Raw genomic sequence first — 20,721 nt, forward strand, 5'->3', positions numbered from 1 at the left:
AGCCAGCATGAGCCGCCAGCAGCCGCAGTGAGCGGCCGCCCAGAAGCCGGCCACTGATCTGCCTCGCCCGGGAAGAGTGCAATGATGGTGCCAACTTGGGCCAGTGAAGCGACATCCTCCACAACTAGACTGAAGAACAAAATGACAGCAACTTGTCTGTTTCCCTTCCCCCAATTCCCCAGTGCTGTTCCCATCCCCCAATTCCCCAATAAAAATCTTTATAAAAAAAAAGAAAAACAAAAAAACCGTCTAAACCAATAGTGTATCTTAAATAGTACAGTATTAGTATGAATCCTGAATTTCTCTGGTCCCAACTTCGCACTGAAGGGAAGCAGAGTTTGTCACCCAAAAATATGCCTTTTGGGATATTGACTTTAAACTGGTTATTAAGGAGCAAAAGGCTCAGGAAAAACCTTTGACCTTACCCTTAACTGCCTAAAAGGAATTTAGGTAGAGGCCCTGCTCCAGGCAGGGAGATGTTATCACAGATCACTAACTACAGTTTCATATAAACTAGTGTGTGACAGGCAGAGAGGAGCCTAGCAAGGCCCATTTGTTCAAATCCTTTCTGTGTCCCATTGTTCAAGATGGCTCAGCAAACATCTATTTACCAAACATTTACTTTTCTGCCTCTGTGTGACTTGCCTTCCTATCCCATGAAGTCCCCCAAACAACACCCCCTCCTCTTCTTCTTAGCTCAAGATGATACATAAGCCTCAACTGCCCAGTCTGTCCTGGGGTCTCATTATGGCACCCCCGAATGTGCATTCATATAATAAACTGGTAATTTCCTCCTGTTACTCTGTCTTTGTTAATTTGATTAATAGCCCAGCTAGAAGAACTTAAAGAGGTGGGAAGAAAATGATTTTTTTTAGCCCCTACAGTTCTTTCCAATCTAAACCCTGAGGCCCTCAGATTCTCAGGGAGGAGTGGGTGTTGAATAGTGTTGGCAGTGCTGGGGAAAATATCAAGTAGCCGGGTAGGAGATACATCCAGTTGGTATTGGGTTTCCTTCCTTGTGGAAGGATTCTAAAGGTAAAGGATGGGAAGGCAAGCTACATGTTTGGTAGTTTGAAATTTTTCTGCTATTAGATTGTGTATATGTGTTACTCATGGTAGCCAACTATCAGTTTGATTTAATAATGGAAACTGAATTATAGAGAATGGATTTATAAATCAAATTATTCTCCGCTGTTGAGGGAATGAAGCGTAATGAAGATCCTATTAATAATGGGTCAGGTGGTGCCATCTAGGAAGAAAACTAGGTAGGAGTGCATTATCTCCTCGCCTAGATTCAGCATGGAGAATTCTCTACAAGAGAGTAATTAGGATGTTTTTTCACAAGGCTGTACTTTCCATAAAAATGGTTTCCTTCCATACATGGATCACAGGTTTTAAGATGCTTTCAAGCCATTTGATCTCTTATTATAACAAGTTTTGTCATGTACCAAATCCATTCCTGTGCAATTTTCAGTGACAAAATGGTTTTCACATTTGTATGCGTAAAAACAATGCCAGAAATGAAAACAAAACTCATGAGTCAACTGATTTTACACTCTTTGGGAAGAAGAAAAGATCTGTTGAGATGAAGATTATAATTTCAGCAACAAAGGAAACATTCAAGTCCCAGGCAGCTCTTAAATTCAATACTAATAATATATGAAATAAATTATAAGCCTTGCATTTCTTTCAGTTCTTGTAGGTACCTGCTTACTTGCCAGTGCAGAGACACGATTGCTTAATTCTAGGTGAATTTCTTAGTGCAAGACAAATCCACTTTAAAATGCCTTCTATCTGTTTATGAAGTTAATGGTTAGTAATCAAAAATTGAAACGCTTTTGAGAGATTCTTAAAACCTTCACGTTGGCAGGGAACTTAGAGCACATTGAGCTTAGTCTCCGACTCGACTACCATGGCCAGACTGCTTCCAGTGGCGTCTTCCCACCCTCTTTTGGTCTCCCTATTGTCTGAGATGCTTCAGATTACAGGTCTTTTCTGTGCTTGAATTTATCAAGTTCTGTAAGATTCTTCGTACTGTCTCAAATATTCTTCTCACATCCCTGCTCTCAAGGCTTGCTTCTTTATGTTAAACAGATTTCATTAGAATCTTACCTCCCCAGACAGGCCTTTTTCAGACCACCCTATCTAAAGGACCCCTCCTCAATTGCCATAACTTTCTATCATAAGACTTTTTTTTCCTTGGTAATCCCTGTCACTGTTGCAGGGGTGGAAAAAATTTCCCTTCTTCCCTTCTATCTAGGTTCATTGGCTAGTCTAATAATGAAATTGACATAAGACAGATTAACAGGAGAAAAACATTTAATTTCGTAGGTTTGGGGCCCCATAAGTATATACTAAGATTCAAAGAGCAGCCTGGTAGTTGAAGCTTATATTACTTCCTGGGCTAAAGAAAGGGATCGGGGTCTGGAGGTACAAAGGGGAGGAAGGCCTTTCACAGGAAGGCCAGAGGAGGTGTTTGGAAAACAAAAGGTGCTTTGTTATGCAGATAGAAAAGGTATCTCTGGTAATAGCTCTCTTCCTGGTGCAGGCCCCACTTCCAATGCAAATTTAGGCAATTGAAGGGAAGGGGGGAGGTAACAGCCTTTTTTGAATCTCCTGGAATTTGATTGCTTTTAGCTCAAAATAATAATGCCAAAGAGACATATTTTGGTGTAGCAAATCTGCTCCCCTTCACTGGAATGAGCCTGTTGGTCTGTTTATTGCCTGTCTCCCCTCAGGAGGCTCCATGAGAGCAGGGACCATGTCTGTACTGTTTCCTGCTATATCCCGAAGCATCTATAAGTTGGCTGGTCCACTGTACAAATCTGACAGATATTTATAGGATGCATGAGTAACCATTAATGGTCCATTGATATCCAATCACTACTGAGCTGAAGTCTGTCTCCTTTCACTCCTACCACTGATCTTAGTTCTTTCCTCTGAAATGACTGAAATCACCTGCTCCGCTCCCTCTTTTTCAAAGTCTTCAGACATTTGAATGTCAGTCATCCATCTCTCATTGAGGCCAAACTCACCCAGTTTTCTCACCAGCTCCTTATCTGGCATGGACGTGGTCAGCATCCAGGTTATCCATCACAGGAAGTTGGGGTTTTGTAGATACCCAGCATGAGACACAGTACATTTTGTGGAGCCTGAGAGAGAGAGAGTTCAATCACACTTTTTTGGTCAATGTTTATCTTTGATAAAAACAATGTTTTACCTCCATATAAATGACCAAGGAGCTACTTATATATGATATCATCAGAATTGCTCTTTGAGTTCTTAAAAACTTGTTTTATTGTGGAATATAACAACATAGAAATACATAAAACATATACTCCAGTTGATATCTATTGATCATCACTCAAGTCCAGAAAGAGCATTTTCAGTGTCCCAGAAAGCCTTCCTATGTATCTCTTCTCAATCTCAACTCCTCCCTGGAAGTAATTAATATCCTGATTTTATTTATTTATTTATTTATTTATTTATTTATTTATTTATTTTTATTGGGGGAAGGGGAGCAGACAAGTTGCTGTCGTTTTTGTTCTTCAGTCTAGTTGTGGAGGACGTTGCTTCACTGGCCCAAGTTGGCACCATCATTGCACTCTTCCCGGGGGAGGCACATCAGTCGCCAGCTTCTGGACGGCCGCTCATAGCGGCTGCTGGATGCTCACGGTGGCTGCTGGCCACTCATGCTGGCTGCTGGCTACACACGGTAGCCCATGGTAACCCACTGCAGCAGGGGCTGCAGCCTACGCCGTCACCGGCGACTCACTGCAGCCCAGCCCCAGGTTGAGCTGTTGTTCAGCATCTTAGCTGTGGAGGGCAGTATCACTGGCCCTCATATGTGGGATCCGATCTGGGGCCCTCTGGCATTCCAAACCAGCTCTTAACTAATGCGCCACTCGGCCTGCCCAATATCCTGATTTTTATAAGAAACACTTCCCTGGCCACTTTGATAGATTTACTACTTATATGCATACCTAAACAATATAGTTCAGCTTTGCCTGTTTTAAAACTGTATATAAATGAAATGATGCTGTGTATTAGTTTTCTGTTTTGTAATGAATTACCACAAGCCTCTCCGCTTCAGACAGCACCGTATATCATTCGCTCACAGTTCTTTCAGTAGGTCATGGTGCGGCTGGGTTTTCCGCTCAGGATAGCATAAGTCTGAAGTCAACGTGTTGGCTGGACTGAGTTCTCTTTTTCCCTTGATTAGTTCCAAATTTGATTTCCAAGGTCCTGCTTTTTTTTATCTCTTTATTGGTGGGGGTGGGGGTGTCCCTGTACCTTTCTAGGCACTTTCAGCTAGTCTAATGCTTAAATCTACATGAGACAGATTCACAAGAGAAAATAACCAAATTTAATTACATACGTATGTATGGGGACCACACACACAGGACAGGTTCAGAGGCAGAAAGGTAAAATGAGGTGTGTATCGGTTGGCAACCTGAGCCAAGGAATGAGGTTAGATGCCTTGGGGTTTCAGAGGGGAGGAGGGTCATTTGTGGGAATTTACAGTCAGAGCAGATGTTCAGTAATGAAAAGGTTGCCTTGCCCTATAGATAGGTCATAAAACGTTATTTCTGGTGCTAACTCTTACTATGCAAGGCCCCAAATTTAATTCTTTAAGGGAGAGGTGAGTTTCTCATGAGCCTGCGGGGTCTCTCTTGCCTTCAGCTCAAAATAATCCACACGCCAAAGTAGCACATTTTGGGAAGGCCTGTTCTGAACCCCTCCATGTATTTTCTAATTCATGCATTTCTGCTCTTAATTCTTTCTTTCTTTATGTTTTTTGTGCATTTATTTTGCTGGGGTTCTTTTAACCTCTTGAGGTTGATGCTTAGTTTATTAATTTTTGTTTTTTAAGTGTGTTTTGATATGCATATATAAGGCTCTCAGTTCCCCCCAAGAATTGCTTTAGTTTCTTCCCATAAATTTGTGTTTTTAAATGCCTTTTATGATGTCTTTGATGTATGGATTATTTAAGAATGTATTAATTTCCAAACATGAATATTTCGTAGTTATTTCTTTTGTGATTTATTTTGTGCATACTTGCATTGTGGAGAGAGAACATCCTTGGACTTCAGTCCCTGTAATTTGTTTTGAGTTGCGTTATGGCCTAGCACATTATCAGTTTTTGCAAATGTTCTGTATATGCTTGGGGAAAAAGAAAGATATTCTGCAGCTCTTTGCTACAGTTTATATGTTCATTTGGTTAAGTTTTAAAAATATGTTTAAAATCTTTTATATCCTGATATTTTTCTCTTTAAACTGTCCACCGAGTTCCTTTGCTGTTATTCTTTCAGTTCTAGAATTCCAATTTATTTTTACAAATTGGGTCCTTTACCTTTTGAACTTCCAGTTCTGTCAAAACGTTCAACCCTTGGGTGTTTATTAAATCAACCTTATAGTTCTATAGGCTATTCTTGATCTTTCTGGGTTATTTTCATTTGAGTTGCATCTGTTGGTTCTTGTTCATGGTATCTTATTATCTTGTGTATCTGACTATTATGTACTGCACGGTGGAAAGGAGAAATTACCTGTAGCAATATTGTGAGGCCTAGGTTGATGCTGTCTTCCTGCAGAGACTTGCTTTTTCCTTTTGCACATGCCCCCCACAACCTCCACCCCCTTGCTTCAACCAGACAGCTAGTGGCACTAGCATTCTGAATGTGGGACCACCTCAATCCAAGGTACACTTAGAAGTTTATTTTGGTCACCCAGATGACATCAAGTTATAATTCAAGTGTGTCCAAGGGCTGATTTCTTTCTGGTTCCCTTTATCCTGGGAGTATAGCTCTTTGAGGTTTCAGCTTCAAGTGAGTGGTGGCTTATCAAACTTTCTCCTTTTAAAACACTCTTGGGGCGGCAGGTTAGCTCAGTTGGTTAGAGCGCAGTGCTCACAACACCAAGGTTGCTGTTTCGATCCCCACATGGGTCACTGTGAGCTGCGTCCTCCACAACTAGATTGAAACAACTACTTGGAGCTGATGGGTCCTGGAAAAACACACTGTTTCCCAATTAAACAAAACAAAAAGCACTCTTGCCTTTGGCTTTTTTGCCCATGGATTTGTAAGGGTTTCAAGAGCAAGGCTGTTTTTCTCGGTTTTTTTCCCCCTGGATTTTGAAGTGCCAAAATGGGTTAAAGTCATTTTGGGTGGTTTGGACTATCTTGCTGGGTTCCCTTCTTTTGCTTTAATTTCAGCCAGGTAATTCTTTGCAATCTTGTTAAGTCTTTGGGGTTTTTAGGCTGTTTTAAAAAAGTATTCCCTCCAGCATTTGTTATTTGTCCTCAAATGGATAGTTCATCCAAGTTATTTTGTTACTTGAAGCTAAAATGTCTGCGTTTTTATGCCTTAAAAAATTAATCAGTGTTATTCACATAAAATTGTAGTTGTGAATGTAAGAACATCCTAGCCTATAGAAAAATTTATATGAGCCAAAAATTTGAGGACCTGCTTGGTAGCAAGATTTCAATGGATTGAGAAAATGCTCCAGAGAATGGCAGTTTTTCAGCTCATTTTGTACATTTAGAATCAAAGGAGAAAATGTAAGGAAGGTTACATGAAATCCACTGTTGGTAGATTTAGGAGGTGGGAAAAGCAAAGTGGGGAAATCTCTAGGATCGGATAAAAAGCAAAATGGAGAAACACACACTCCTTTTACATAGGTGGGTACAGGATGGTTAACATTTAACATTTACAGTAAATAGAGATGGTATGTGGGCAACTAGACAACAATGAGGGTTCTGTGGTCTTGTGCTCTGGTGTTCTGTGCTCTGATGCCTGCGGTTGTGCTTTGAGGGGTCTGGAAAAGAAAATTACTCTGACATGTCAAAGGTATGTTATCCTAGGTGCATAAGAACAATGAATGGGGCTCATTGAAGGTCAAGATTGACCTTTGCTAAGGAAGCTGCTGGCTGGGACGTGGGGAGGTGACTTTGGTCACTGAGCTTGTCAAGCCTGCCAGGTTAGCTCCCTGAGCTTGTCGGCTCTACTAAGTTGTGTCCTTTGTATTCATAGTTAAATCCAATTTGGCATAATTTCTTTTTCTCAGTATGAATACTGGTAGTTAAAAGACTGTTCTTGACACCTATATTATGTATTTACACATTTAAATTCTGAATCCCAGTTTGCTTTACTCAATTTTGATTTCCACAGAGAATAGGTGGGACCAAATGTTCTTCACACCGGGAGTGCCAAAAAAATGTATACACATGACTCGTATTCATCTTTGGTTGTCGGTATATATTATTACAATTTTAATCAGATATTTCCTCTCTTAAAATGTGTGTTCATTTTTTTGGCACCCTCTGTATATAGTCACGTACATAACTTTTGGGGTGCTGAGTCTTCATAGTGGGAATGATTAAGTTTTTATCTCTAGTTTCCTGTGAAATGAGCCATACCATTACTGGTAGAGAGGGGAATAGTTCAATGTTTCCTGGGAATTCTTCAAATCAGCCATAGAAGATGAAGGAATGATTCATTCTCAGAAAGCTCGGAGCATCTTTGACCTGGAATGTGACTGACTTAGATCATGTGGGTGGCTCCTTCTTCGTATTGATATTAATAGTTCACCTGAGATGGCATCGTTTTAGAGAGCCCTCTCTGTCTCAGGAATCATTCTTTCCCCACCTTTCAGAACATGTATCACTCTTGTATTTTAAGTCTAATAATCTTGTATTTTTTTCCTCCCTCAGCAAAATTTAAAGCTCTATGAGGGCAAGGATCTTGCTTAGCTCGTTCGCCACTGTCTTATGTGTCTTTAGTTACCTATTTCCTGAAACATGTTATGCAGTCAGTAATTGTTTAATAAATGAATTACTAGAATAAATATAAATTTCTACTGAAATTATAGCATTTTCTCTGAATGTCATCCTTTTAAAATTTGTGATTCCATTAAAGTTTTCTAAAATAAGGATAGTGTCTGCTTTCTCCTGACTTCCTTTTTTTTTTGAAAACATCTTTTGTAAATGTTGAATGAAAAAAATCAAATAATAAGAATCTGACCTAAAGTAAATGTTAGAATGACAAATCGAACAGAAAGGAGGTCAGTGTGGCTGGAGTGAAGCAAGCCCAGGGAGAAACTATTCCGAGATGATATCAGAGGAGGGGGAGGCTAAGGCCTTGGGGCGCATATGGACTTTGGCCTCACTCTTAAAGATAAGGGAGGCCAGGGAGAGTTTTGAGAGCAGAGCAGTGGCATGATCTGACTTATCCTCAAGACTCCTGTGTGGAGAACAGAGTGGAGGACGAGGTGAGTGTGGAGCTGTAGGGGTATTGAAGTATGGTCTACTTCTGGGCTCTCAACATCAGTTCCACTGGCTAATTTGTCAGTCTCTGTGCCAAGAGCACCTTGTCTTGATTTCTGTAACTCAATTCTAACACTCAGTATATTTGGTAGGGCCTCCTGCCGGATCCTACCTCAAGGCTGAGCCTTCTTTCTTTTCTTATGCAGAAGGGTACTTGGGACTCTGCTCTTCCGTATGCATTTTAGAATCAGCTTATCTTACTCACAAAACCCTGTTAGGATTTTGGTTAGAATTGCATTGACTGTATACGGTAATAATGGAGAAAATGGAGCCTTAAAATTGGGATATCTCCATTTATTTAGGTTATCGTTAATGCCTTTGAATAAAGGTATATAATTTGAATAGAGGTCTTGAATATCTTTTGTTATGTTAAATCCTAAGTGACTTGTTATAAATCTGATTTTTTTTAAAATTATACTTTGTTTCTTGTTAATGTTTACAAATGCAGTTGATATTTGTACGTTAAATTTATATTCAGCTACTTTGCTAGCACTTACAATTCTAATAATTTGTAAATTCCTCTGAATTTTCTTTGTAGACAATAATATCTATAAACTCTATTTTGTTTCCCTCTTTCCAATCCTATACTATTTATTTTCCCTTGTTTTACTGAGCTGGCTAGAGCCCACTAGGACTAGGATAATGTCTAATATGTTAATAAGCATTAAGAGTAGGATTTCTTGTCATATTCTTAATATTTAACGGGACTTTGTCTAATATTTCACATTTAATGATGTGGGGTTTTGTCAGATACTTTTATAAGGATATGAACATTTTAAAAGCATTTAATTATGGACATATTACGCTTTAGAAATCTTGTATCAGTTTACATTCCTACCATCAGCTACAAAAACATTTCTTCTTGTTAATATTTATCCACACACATGGGGTACTCATATTTTTTAAGTTTCAAATTTCATAGCAAAGAAAATTTCTTTATTGGTTTTTATTTTGTTAAACCAATATTTTGTGTTGATACAGATATTCTTCTTAAAGATAGGATAGATAGGTTTTTTTGTGGGGGGTTTTGTTTTCAAACAAAAAAACTTATTTTGAAATAATTTCAGATTTGGAGAAAAGTTTGAAAGATGGTAGAAAGAATTTCCTGTTTCATAGACCTTTGACCCGGGCTCCCGAAATGTTAACATTTTACCATATTTACTTTATCTTTTTCTCTTTCTCCTTACAAACAACATTTTTTTTCTGAACAGTTTAAGTTGCAAACTTTATCTCTAAAAACTTTGGTGTTATTTCTTTTTTTTTTTGTTAAACTTTTTGTTAGACTGTCTCATTCTAGAGATCCTGGACTGTGCCTTATATATTTATTTTATCAAAATAACATTGACATATAACATTATATAACAGGTGTACTACATGATAGTTCGATATTTCTAGGTATTATAAAATGATGACCACAATAAGTTTAGTTAACATCTATCACCACACAGTTACAATTATTTACTTGTGATGAAAACTTTTAAGATTTACTCTCAGCAACTTTTAAATATACCATACAGCATCACTAGCTATAGTCACCATGCTGTACATTATACATCGCATGACTTATTTTATAACTAGAAGTTTGTACCTTTTGACCACTTTCACCCATTTTGCCATTTCTTAAAACAGGAGCATTGTTTTATATAACCACTATACTATTATCAAAATAAAATTGTCATTGATACAGTATTATCTAATCTGTAGACATTTAAATTTTATCAGTTATCCTTTGTAGAAAAAATGTTTTTCTTGTCCAGAATCCAATCCAGGATCGTGTATTATATTTGGTTGTGAGGCTTAATTTCCTTTCTGGCACAGTTAGCTCGAGTCATTGCTTGTCTTTTATGACCTAGACATTTTTAAAGAATGCAGACAGGTAGTAGAATGTCCGTCAGTGTGGGCTTGTCTGCTGCTGCCTATGGTTCGATTCAGGTTTTACCTTTTTGGAAGGAATGTCACAGAAGATGTTGTGATGCCTCCTATCAGGAGGCATATGATGTTGACTTGTCCTATTATTATTGATGGTGTTAACTTTGATCACATAATTAACGTAGTGTCTGGCAGGAAGGATTCTTCTCTATGAAATTACTATTTTTCCTTTTGTAATTGATAGGTATCTTATAGGGAGCTACCTGGAGACTAGATAATATCCTGTTTTCCATCGAACTTTCAACCACTAGTTTTATTATGTATTGATGGTACTTGCCTCAAATAATTATTACCAGGGTGGTTGCCAAATGGTGATTTTCTAATTTCTTCACTACATTTATTATTTGGAATTACACTCTTAAGAAAGAGTTTTTCTCTTTCCCCCATTTATTTATGTCAGTAAGCCCTGGTGTGTTTTATTTTAGTCTATGGATTGTAATCTGCTACAATTCTTATTTGTTTTGTTGCTCAGATGTTCCTCATTTGACCAGTAGGAGTCCCTTCAAGCCGACTCCTGTGTCCTGTTGACATGCCCCCATCATTCTCTGAGCATTTGCTTACTTTCTGGCACCACAGAAATATTTCCTCGTCTCACATCGTGCTTTGCCCTGCCCTAGCCGGGGAATCAGCCATTTCTCCAAGGATCCCTGGCTCCTTTTATAAGTGCACTAGCTGTGCTCTTGGCTATTGGAGTGTCATTGCTTTTAGGCCCCCTCAGCAGACACAGCTAAAGAATATGTGTGTATGTATATTTACACACACATTTATATCTATTTCTACATCTCTCTGTGTTAAGAACTGAGCTTATATGGTTAGCTCTAATTCCAAGCCTCTCCCCCCTTTACATATTTGTAACTTCCTTTTATGAGAATAAGTGACAAAACTGTCATTATCTACAATATATTTACTTTTTTGCTCAATCCTAGAATACACATCAAGAAGTTTCACATCTCTGTATAAAAACAAATATCCAAGCAGAGTATATATTTATTTTGTCTTTAGCTCAAGGAGAGCATGTAGTTAAAATAATTCTTTTCAAAAGTTACTTTAGGGTACTTCCCCCTGACCCCCTTCATTCAGTGTGTCTATGTTATTCATTTCAAATACAGTTTAGGTACATTTGTTTGTCCATTTTGCGTTCTTCCCACCTATTATTATTTATTTCTTTTTTTTTTAGTATATGAGATGTTAACATTAACATGGTTTTGAAAGCACTGTACAAAAAGATAGGAGAGGTTATTAGAATACTGTGACACAAAACTTATGGCTTTTAATTGTGTTTGTTCTTTTAGGGAGTCATTTAATACTTCACATTAGAACAAATATGTGAAAGTTCCTGCCAACCTGTGAACAACTTTCTCAGAAGTTCTTTTTTGATGCCATGTTCTGTGGCTTGCATCAAAAGAGGAGTTTGTCTTCATGAAGATTCCTAACATTGGTAATGTGATGAATAAATTTGAGATCCTTGGGGTTGTAGGTGAAGGTAAGTTTAGCATCTTTGAGTTTTTGAGAAATGTGCAGTTATACCTACCACCAAAAAAGTTAGTAATTCAAGTCCTATTGATTTAATCTATATCAATTCAGATATGTGCCTAAAAGTAAAATATTAAAAATAAGATTACTCTTAAATTATTGGGTCTTTTTCTCCAATTGAAAGTTAATAACATTTTTAAACCCCTTAAAGTTTAATAAATCATAATTTTGAAAGCCACTATAAACATTTGCATATAGGGTTTTTTGTATGAACTTAGGTTTCCACTTCTCTGGAATAATAGTGGGATTGCTGGGTCATATGGAAAGTGCATATTTAACTTTCTAAGAAACTGTCCAAATTCACAGAACTATACACTGAAAGAGTGCATTTCACTGCACGAACACTGTTCCTCAAAAATAAACATCTCAAACAAACAAACAAGTTTAATAAATCAGAAATTTCTTAAGGCTGCCTTCATTTCATTCTTTTCATTGGGAATTATGGTGTTTGAGTCAACAGTTTTTGGGTTACATTTTATTTTTATATCAGCTTAGCTTATTTTCAATAACGAGACTTATTGTATAAGTTTTATTTGGTAAATAAATGAATAAATAACTTGCAGTTGTTTTTGAGAATGACAAGCTATATATTATAAATTCTGAGGCACACAATGTGGTCATATTTTAAATCTCTGAAATCAAGATGTGTGTTACAATCAGTAGCATGTCATGGTTTAATTGGCAGCACCTTTTCTTTCCTACTACATAAAATCATGCCTATAATCAGTGACATCATTGATTTGATGAAATATGCTAATTAATTTTTCATAAGTCTTCCTGATTTTTTCTTCTTGGTAATTTTCGCTCTAAAGATAACTTTATGGAGATTTTGATAAATGGTTCTGTTAATGGGATAAGTGGTTATAATTATGGTTTTTTAGCATTAATATCTTTAAAGCAAATGTTACAAAAAATTTTTATTTCAGAATTTTCAAATTTTGAATTTCAAAAGTTTTAAAAATTTACCAATGTGAACAGCAAAACTGTTTTAGATTTTGGTATTACATTGTTAAATATTTTTCAAATAAATACAAACAACTAAAATATAAGTCTAATTATTGGATGTTTGCTTCAAGGTCTGAAGTCAAAACCATATTCAAAGATCAAATCCTTCACCAGTCAACTCCTTTTCCTTTTCTTCATTGATATTAATTATGTAAATAAAATTTGCTCTCAGTGTCTCATCTGTTGTTTTATAATAGCTGCCTTTTTAGTTTTTTCCAAAAGTATTATAATTGAAGAATTATGCAATAAAGCTGCTGACTGGAGGAGGTCAGCTCATAGGGTATAACAGGGTTGGAATGTTCCAGATTCTGTGCCTAAGTTTTTCTGGATCACAACCTTGTTTTCCTTAGTATAGTCATAAGTGATCATCTTCTTAGGGATTGGCTCAGATTGACTAAAACTACCAGACTGTTATATAAATCAGAATGCATCAGTTTAAGTTGTAGTCAGAACCATCATTGTTATGTATTTTTTTCTTTGTAAACTACCTCAGATACTTTTTGGCTAAGAAATATTTATATATTAAGGAAAATAAAAACTGTCAAGTGAACTCTACATTCTTGTAGCCTAGACAGTGCATTTTTACCCCATAGAAAAACTGGCATGAGCAGTTACATGAGGATTAGATGATTGCCTGGTGATTGTGGTCCCATCCTGACTATGACAATACGATTCATCCATCTCCACCAAAGTGGAGTGACTTGTTCTGGTTCTCTAGACTCTGTTGGAGACACATTTCCCAGTCTCATGTGCCTGAAGTCCCTTCTCATAGATGCATGCAGGCTTTGCCTGTCTGTTAACATAATAAGTGTTTTTGACATTTCTACAAACCTCAGTTATCATACATTACCTTTTGATTCTCCTAATTAGATTTTCCACAATAGAACTTTAACCTCAGTTTCCTGGGTACCTTACTGTCAACTCTGTGTTCTGTCTCTAAGAAAGTAGTTTATTGGCTAGTTAATAGGATAAGCACCAAAAGGTAGTGATGCATCTCATCAGAATATACCAAGGAAAGTGGGAGTGCTTAACTGTAAATGGCCAGAGATCCTTGGACTGCTTGTGGCCTGTGCCCTTAGAAAGACATTCCAGTATCTCAAGGAGAATTTAAATGTCGCCTAGGACAGAGAACATTTTTGGTAGGCTCTGTGCTTGAGCTTACTACTGGGAAATCATCAGCTCTTAAATTTTAAGTTTCCTAGATTCTTTTGAATTAATTCTCATTTACCCTTAAAGCTCTTATGTCCAAATTTTGTCTCCAGAAAATTTTAAGCTTAAATTTAAAAATGTCTCGAGTGAAATTTTCTTTACAAAGAGAAACATTTAAAAATATGTGTTGAGGAAATGGGTTGCTTATACTCTTGGTTTATAAAAATATATATAATAAATAGCCGTGCTCTCTTGGTATGTGGCTCGTTGCATTATCACTGCAGAATACTGTCATTTTAGGAACCATTATAATATATACTGATAACCATTGTAAATATAATACATCTTTGATTTCTACAAGAGCTGTAGATTATATACCTGCTCCTAACTGTTTACTTCTTTTTATTATAGGAGCCTATGGAGTTGTACTTAAATGCAGACACAAGGCAAGTACATGGTTTTAAAGAGAAGAAACTCGCTCTATATGTGTAGCTGTTTTGAAACTAATGTAGTATGTGGGCATATAATTGAAACCGTCTGGCTATGGTGATGATGCTTAATGAGTGGATTTAATATATGAACCCAGAGAAAGGAGACTACTTTTGGACAAGTTTTGTCCTAAGGTAGTCGTTAGTTCTTTGCAATCATGTGCTATTTTTTCAGCAGACTTATATATAGGTCAAAAACTGCCTAATGGGAAGAGAAAAGGTGGTAGAGAAGAAATCAAGGTAGTGACGGATTTAATTTATGTTCAAGTACTTATGAGCAAAGAAGATTTTATTCAGTCAGTATTTTTCATATAGACCCAGTAACTTATTCAGTTGGTGCAAAGGTAATACAAATAATGGCAAAAACCGCAATTACCTTTGCACCAACCTAATAGATTGCTTGATGGATCTGAACCCAGATTTTGAAGGGTAGGGTGGATAGGTGTTTGGTTATGAAATAGGGCTTGGGATAATAATGTATGATTATTGACTATAGTTGATCACCCTTGAATAGCTTTGAAATGAATCTTATATAGATTATTTGACTATGACAATAGTCATCATTTATTCAGGTGAGTTATTTCACGTTTCTATAGCTATTGCTCAGTGGTGAGCATGTTTTACTCAGAGACTAACTTTTAGATGGCAAGTGTTCTAATATTGAATCATTATGTTGTACATCTGAAACCGATATAATGTTGAATGTTAGTTATACCTCAATTAAAAAAAAACAGGTGGCATCTGTTTTAGCAATAACCATTTCAAATATTAGGATAAATATTTTTGTATTATGGCATATCTAGTCTGAGTATTAATAATTTGGCCTCATGCTATTTTGTGTGTAATTTGTTAAGACCAAGATTTGAAGCTCTTTTGTGGTATTTTATAACAATATAAGTAATTTATGTCTGAAATAAGTTTAGCACTTTAGCCCAAGCCATTTAATTTAAACTTGAATCTATTATAACTATATAAAGATGATATAATTTTTATTTGCTTTTTCTTTCCTATTGTACAAGATATAACTTACATTTTGGATTTAAGGCTTCAAAGCAGTTGATGTATAACTGGATTTTAAATCACAAAGCTCTTCTTTAATTCAGTGAATTTTCTATTCTTAAAATTGGATACTCATATTATTTTGTGTTGGTAATAGTTATCTGAAGGTCTTTGCCCGTAAATCCTCAAAAAATGGTTCGGATACTATTGGTTTTTGATTCAGCATGATCAAGAATTTAAAACAATAAATGCAATAAAAATAAATTTAGCATCTTGAATATCTTGTTAAGAAATATTACCACAGTTTGAAATTAAGCAAATGGGAAGTTCCCTGATGAAATGCGAGTTTTTAATGAGTTACCTTGAGTTACAATACATTTCTGAAGCTTAAAAAAATAAAATTCCTGGGTAGATACTACTCAGGGGAAATAGATTGTTAGTTTCCAAGTTAAATTGACTCTTTCATGGACATAATACCTCATTTTGTACTATGACTCTGTTTATACAACATAGCAGATGGAAGCTTTAGTTCTTCAAAATTTTAATCCTTGAGTTTTAAAACCCAAGGCTTTCTGATATATAATGCAAATCTTCCAACAGCGTTTTCTCTGTCTTTGTCACACTTCATCCTGTGATCTTTTTCCCTATACTTTTTTTACCTTATCTGAGCGCTCCTTCTGCCTTTTATGTAAAAAAAAAAGTTTATTAGTTGAATATATTGTTTTTATCTTTCCATATAACTGGTTTACTCTTGTTAAATTATGCTTGTTACCAGTAGTACCTTGTTCGCACTGCACACTGTTAATGAACACTCTTAGTGTTGGCAAGATGGGCCCAGAGTGGAAGTGGATGAGAACAGGCATCTCTGCTCTTGAGAAACCAACACTAAGTGTGAACTTTGATTCCTAGTTGGCTATGTATCAGGCATTTTGAGTTACAAGGATGAGTAAACCACAGTTTTCTTGTCCTTACATGGCTTATGGTTTGCCTGAAGAGATAAAAGAATAGATACTTGAAAAAAATCACCCGCGAGGTTGCTGGAAATGAGATTGCATCTAAAAAACATCTCTTTTTTTTACTGCCCTTTACTAAATGAGGGACTACAGACCGGCTCTTTAAGTATTGTTGCTTTTTCCTTTCGTGCATCTAAGAAGATATTGCTGGATGGAAAATTTAAAGCATAAATTAGTGCCTAACTCAGAGTAATAAAAGCTCTTTTTTAGAATCTGCAGCTGTTTAGTCATTAGACTTCTTATAGTATATCCTTTTTTCAGCCAGAATCAGACCTTCAAATCTTGACTCCATTACCCAAAAATAGAGAATTTAATGCTTTTGGTAAGATTAACACTTCAGGATCAAACAAAACAAATTGATTACCGTGAAATCTTATGTTAGTTAAAAATGGATATAATACTTTCTATTATACCCATTATATGAATGATGCCCATGTAGTTTGCATACCTTGTAAAATTTTAATAAAATGCTTATAAAATTGTATGATTACTTATGCATAGGTCTGTGTGATCACTTATTTGTAAATTTGATCTCTCTTTGAGAGGGTTGGTTGTGGATGTATATATATATATATATAATGAAATAATTCCTAGCATACTGTATATTTGAGCCAGTAAGAAAGAAAGTTACTGTTTTAATCTGTGTACTGTTGCAAGAAATTTAGAGGTCATGTTTATAAAAAGATCCATCTTGTCTTTTGTGAACACAATACAATGTCAGTCTATTCCAGGCCAAAGTTCTTAGTTTACTGAAATGAATGCTGTCCAATTAAAAAAGAAGAATGTAACGGTCCTTTCTTTTTGACAGCTTCTGTTTATTATATATACACATTGGCGTGTATATGACCGTTCAGCTTTTAATGGTGCTGCTAACATTGGAAGCAATGTTTATGACTGCTAACATTGGAAGTTCTGGCCTGGACCTTTGCTCTGCAGATACACATTGCTGACTTTTTTTTATTATTATTGGAATGTCTGCTTTGAAGTGCCTATGAGAGGGGGAGGCATGTTTTACAGCACACTTTTTCTTTGCAGAAGCCCAAAGAAGTGATCTTCACTACAAAGTAGGGAGAATGGAATGGAGTTGAAATAGGCAGATGAGATTAGAACTTGAGACAAGAGAGGTTGTGCAGCCAAACCAAGGGAGGTTGGAGGGTGATAGCAATTGAGCCTCGGGCAAGGAAATGCTGGTTCACGTAGGTCCAGTGGCTGGGGTTGACTGAGGAGAAGTTTCTGTTTGTTTTGAAGTAGTAGGTGACATACTCTCTTGAGATAGCTAGTTATAAAAAGCCGTGAGCAACCCAGTGTTGGGGTACAGCCTCTAAATATTCAATAAATAATAAAGTTGACTGAGATTACACGGCCAAAATTGAAGAACACTGTAGAGAGCTGTTGCAGATTAGCAGGTCCCTGTGGAGGGATTAAAGATGATCCCAAGGATTTGCGGCAAATGGGAAAAGTGCTAGGATCATTTATCTGACTGCAAAACTTCTAAAAGGTGTGTAGGTTTGGAGGGAAGAAATGATGAATTTGGCTTTCATAATAAAGAATAAAATGGCAGCAGAATACCAAGCCCAATATTAATCAGTGCCACATATCGAGCATCTGCCGTATGCTAGGCACTTCACTAGATGCTTTACATTTTATCCCCACAACAACCCTACTCTTACCTCCATTTTTCAGATAAGGAAACTGAGTCAGAGAGAGCTTATGTTAACAGGGCCAAGATTGTGCAGCTGATAAAGTGGTGGAACCAGGCTTTGGTCTGACTCCGGAAATAGCTAACTGGAACATGAGATGGAACTGTGAAATGATAGGAACCTTCCAAGAGGGAGTTGAGAGCAGAGTGAAGGGCATGTTCAAAATGGTCTGACTCAAAGGAAAAAAGGGGCCTGGCATCTTGACAGCAAGGAAGAGAGATTTTTTTAAAATGCTATTCACCAGCAGTGTAAAAATTCATAAAAAGATCCATGATGATAAAGATTGAGGGGTGAGCAAATCCATTTCATTTAACAGTGCCATTTATTAATGACCTCTTTATATGAAACAGTACATTGAATGCCAAATTGCGAGAGGTTAAAGAGAGAGTAGATGGAAAAAATCTGGATTCGCCATTTTTCGCTTCTGAAATTTGAGACATTGAGATTGAGAGTAGTAGGACCAGTACACCTGATGAAATATTCCCTAGTCAGAAATACCCATATTTCCCCTACTAAGAGGCATTCTTTGGCTGTTTGCCATTACTTAATATTCACAATTTGTCTCTTGCTATAAGGCTGTGTTTTTAGCAAGCATTGCACATTTTGAATTAGTGATTCCTTTTCAGATTAATTTTATTTTTCCACCAAAAAACTGAATGATTTGGTTACTTTTTAAAATCAAACTATTTTAAGAAGATAATTGAGGGAAAAGTCAATGAACCATCACGAATTTAACAGATTATTTGTAGTCTGCCATCTCAAACCACAGTTATTTTCTACTAACACAAAATAAACTTAATTTTTCAGGGTTTTTTTCCCCACATCAAGTGAACAAATGTTTTTCTTTAATTTTTAGTTTTAGGTTTTACATGTGACTTGAGTTTTTAAAACAAAGCTTAGAGATGAGTCAACAATGAGAAACCAAATATATGGGATTAATTACTTACTTTGTCATTACTTTTATCCTTATTTAAATAAATATAAAATGTGGTTTCTTGCTTTTTGTGTGCAAGTTTCTAGCATTTGAAGAAAATTAAAGAGAGGCTTGGGGTTTTTCATAAACATTGTCAGAAGCCAAAAATATTTTAGTATTGATTATTTCATCATGACCCTTTTTTTTAAGTAATTACTCCCTCCTAAATGTCACTAATTTACTGTAGGTTATAGAGATTGATGAGATGCCAATGTTAAACTGGACTTCAGATCAGGAGCAGAGATAGTAGGAGTCATTCATGGGAAAACATCTGTCTCCTCTTACAGAGGCGCTCATACAGAACCATTACTTCTGTGTGGTTTCTTCTCTTGACCCAGTTTTTGTTGCTGATCCAGTTAATTATAGAACAGTCTCTGGAACACTACAAAAGTCTCACCAAAATCGTACGTCTTTGTATTACAATATTTTGTATTTCAATTCCGCTAGTCTTTTGATATAGGAAAAATGACCTATGTTTCTTTTGTCTTGTTATCAATAAGAGAAATAATGGCTCATGTGTCCATTTCCTAGCGAGTCTCAATTCTTAGGGAACTAGAAGAATTTGGGTTTTTTGCAGGCTTCCTGGTTGCCTTGTCCTCATCATCCTAAATTTGTATTTTTTGTTGTTTGTTTTTTAGTAATGGGATAAGGGAATGATCATCTTAGAATTAGCCAGTACTAGCTCTATGCTTTGTCTACACAGAAGACTTGATCTCATTTATCTTTCTTACAGTGACTCAGTTCTCAGTTCCTAAATGCTCATATCCCCATCACCACCACCACCCTGCTGCCCATTTCCCAATCTGGAGGATGAGTTGGCTGGGGTACTAGGTGGACTTTAAAGTCCCTTTTTCTGCTAATCATAAAAACCTAATTAGTTCAAAAAAGAGAACATTCTTTACCTTCTTAAGATGAGTAATTTCATTAGTCTCTGATAATGTCTGTGCCTAAGAGATTTATACTAGCTCTTGAATGTGACTTTTTTTTCAAAACTTCAGAAGCAAAAATGAGTGTGAATCGTTTTCCTATACAGGCCTGAAATATATATTCAGTGGTAATACAAGAAAAGGAACTGATCAACAAATGCCCATGTAGTGGACACTTAAAAAAATTTTTTTTAATTTTTCAATTACACTTGACATTCAATATTAGTTTTAAGTGTACAGCATATTGGTTAGACATTTTTTTTTAAGATTTTTTTTTTTTTAAGATTTTTATTGGGGAATTTAGGGGATGGGAACAGCGCTGGGGAATTGGGGGAAGGGGAACAGACAAGTTGCTGTCGTTTTGTTCTTCAGTCTAGTTGTGGAGGACATTGCTTCACTGGCCCAAGTTGGCACCATCATTGCGCTCTTCCCAGGCGAGGCACATCAGTCGCCGGCTTCTGGACGGCCGCTCACTGCGGCTGCTGGCCGCTTCCACTGGCTGCTGGCCACACACGGTAGCCCATGGCAACCCACTGCCACAGGGGCTGCAGCCTACGCCAGTCGCCGGCGACTCAGGGCAGTCCAGCTCCAGGTTGAGCCATTGTTCAGCATCTTAGCTGTAGAGGGCAGTGTCACTTGCCCTCATATGTGGGATCCAAACCGGGGCCCTCTGGCGTCCCAAGCCA

At 36.8% G+C, this 20,721-nt stretch overlaps 1 protein-coding gene across 4 annotated transcripts in view; it reads left to right on the top strand.

Moving 5' to 3' along the window:
• CDKL5 (cyclin dependent kinase like 5) overlaps nt 1–20,721 on the top strand; it is a 160,608-nt gene that overhangs the window by 38,093 nt on the left and 101,794 nt on the right. For 3 of the 4 annotated variants that reach the window (XM_019665739.1, XM_019665760.1, XM_019665751.1), the window contains exons 2-3: nt 11,542–11,732; nt 14,348–14,382. In XM_019665739.1, the coding sequence (XP_019521284.1) occupies nt 11,669–11,732; nt 14,348–14,382 (99 nt within the window). In that variant the 5' untranslated portion in view covers nt 11,542–11,668. The remainder of the gene's footprint in view (nt 1–11,541; nt 11,733–14,347; nt 14,383–20,721) is intronic. The other variant, XM_019665744.1, reaches the window with a different exon arrangement.

Source organism: Hipposideros armiger, unplaced genomic scaffold (assembly GCF_001890085.2).
Source record: "Hipposideros armiger isolate ML-2016 unplaced genomic scaffold, ASM189008v1 scaffold_13, whole genome shotgun sequence".
Lineage (NCBI taxonomy): Eukaryota > Metazoa > Chordata > Mammalia > Chiroptera > Hipposideridae > Hipposideros > Hipposideros armiger.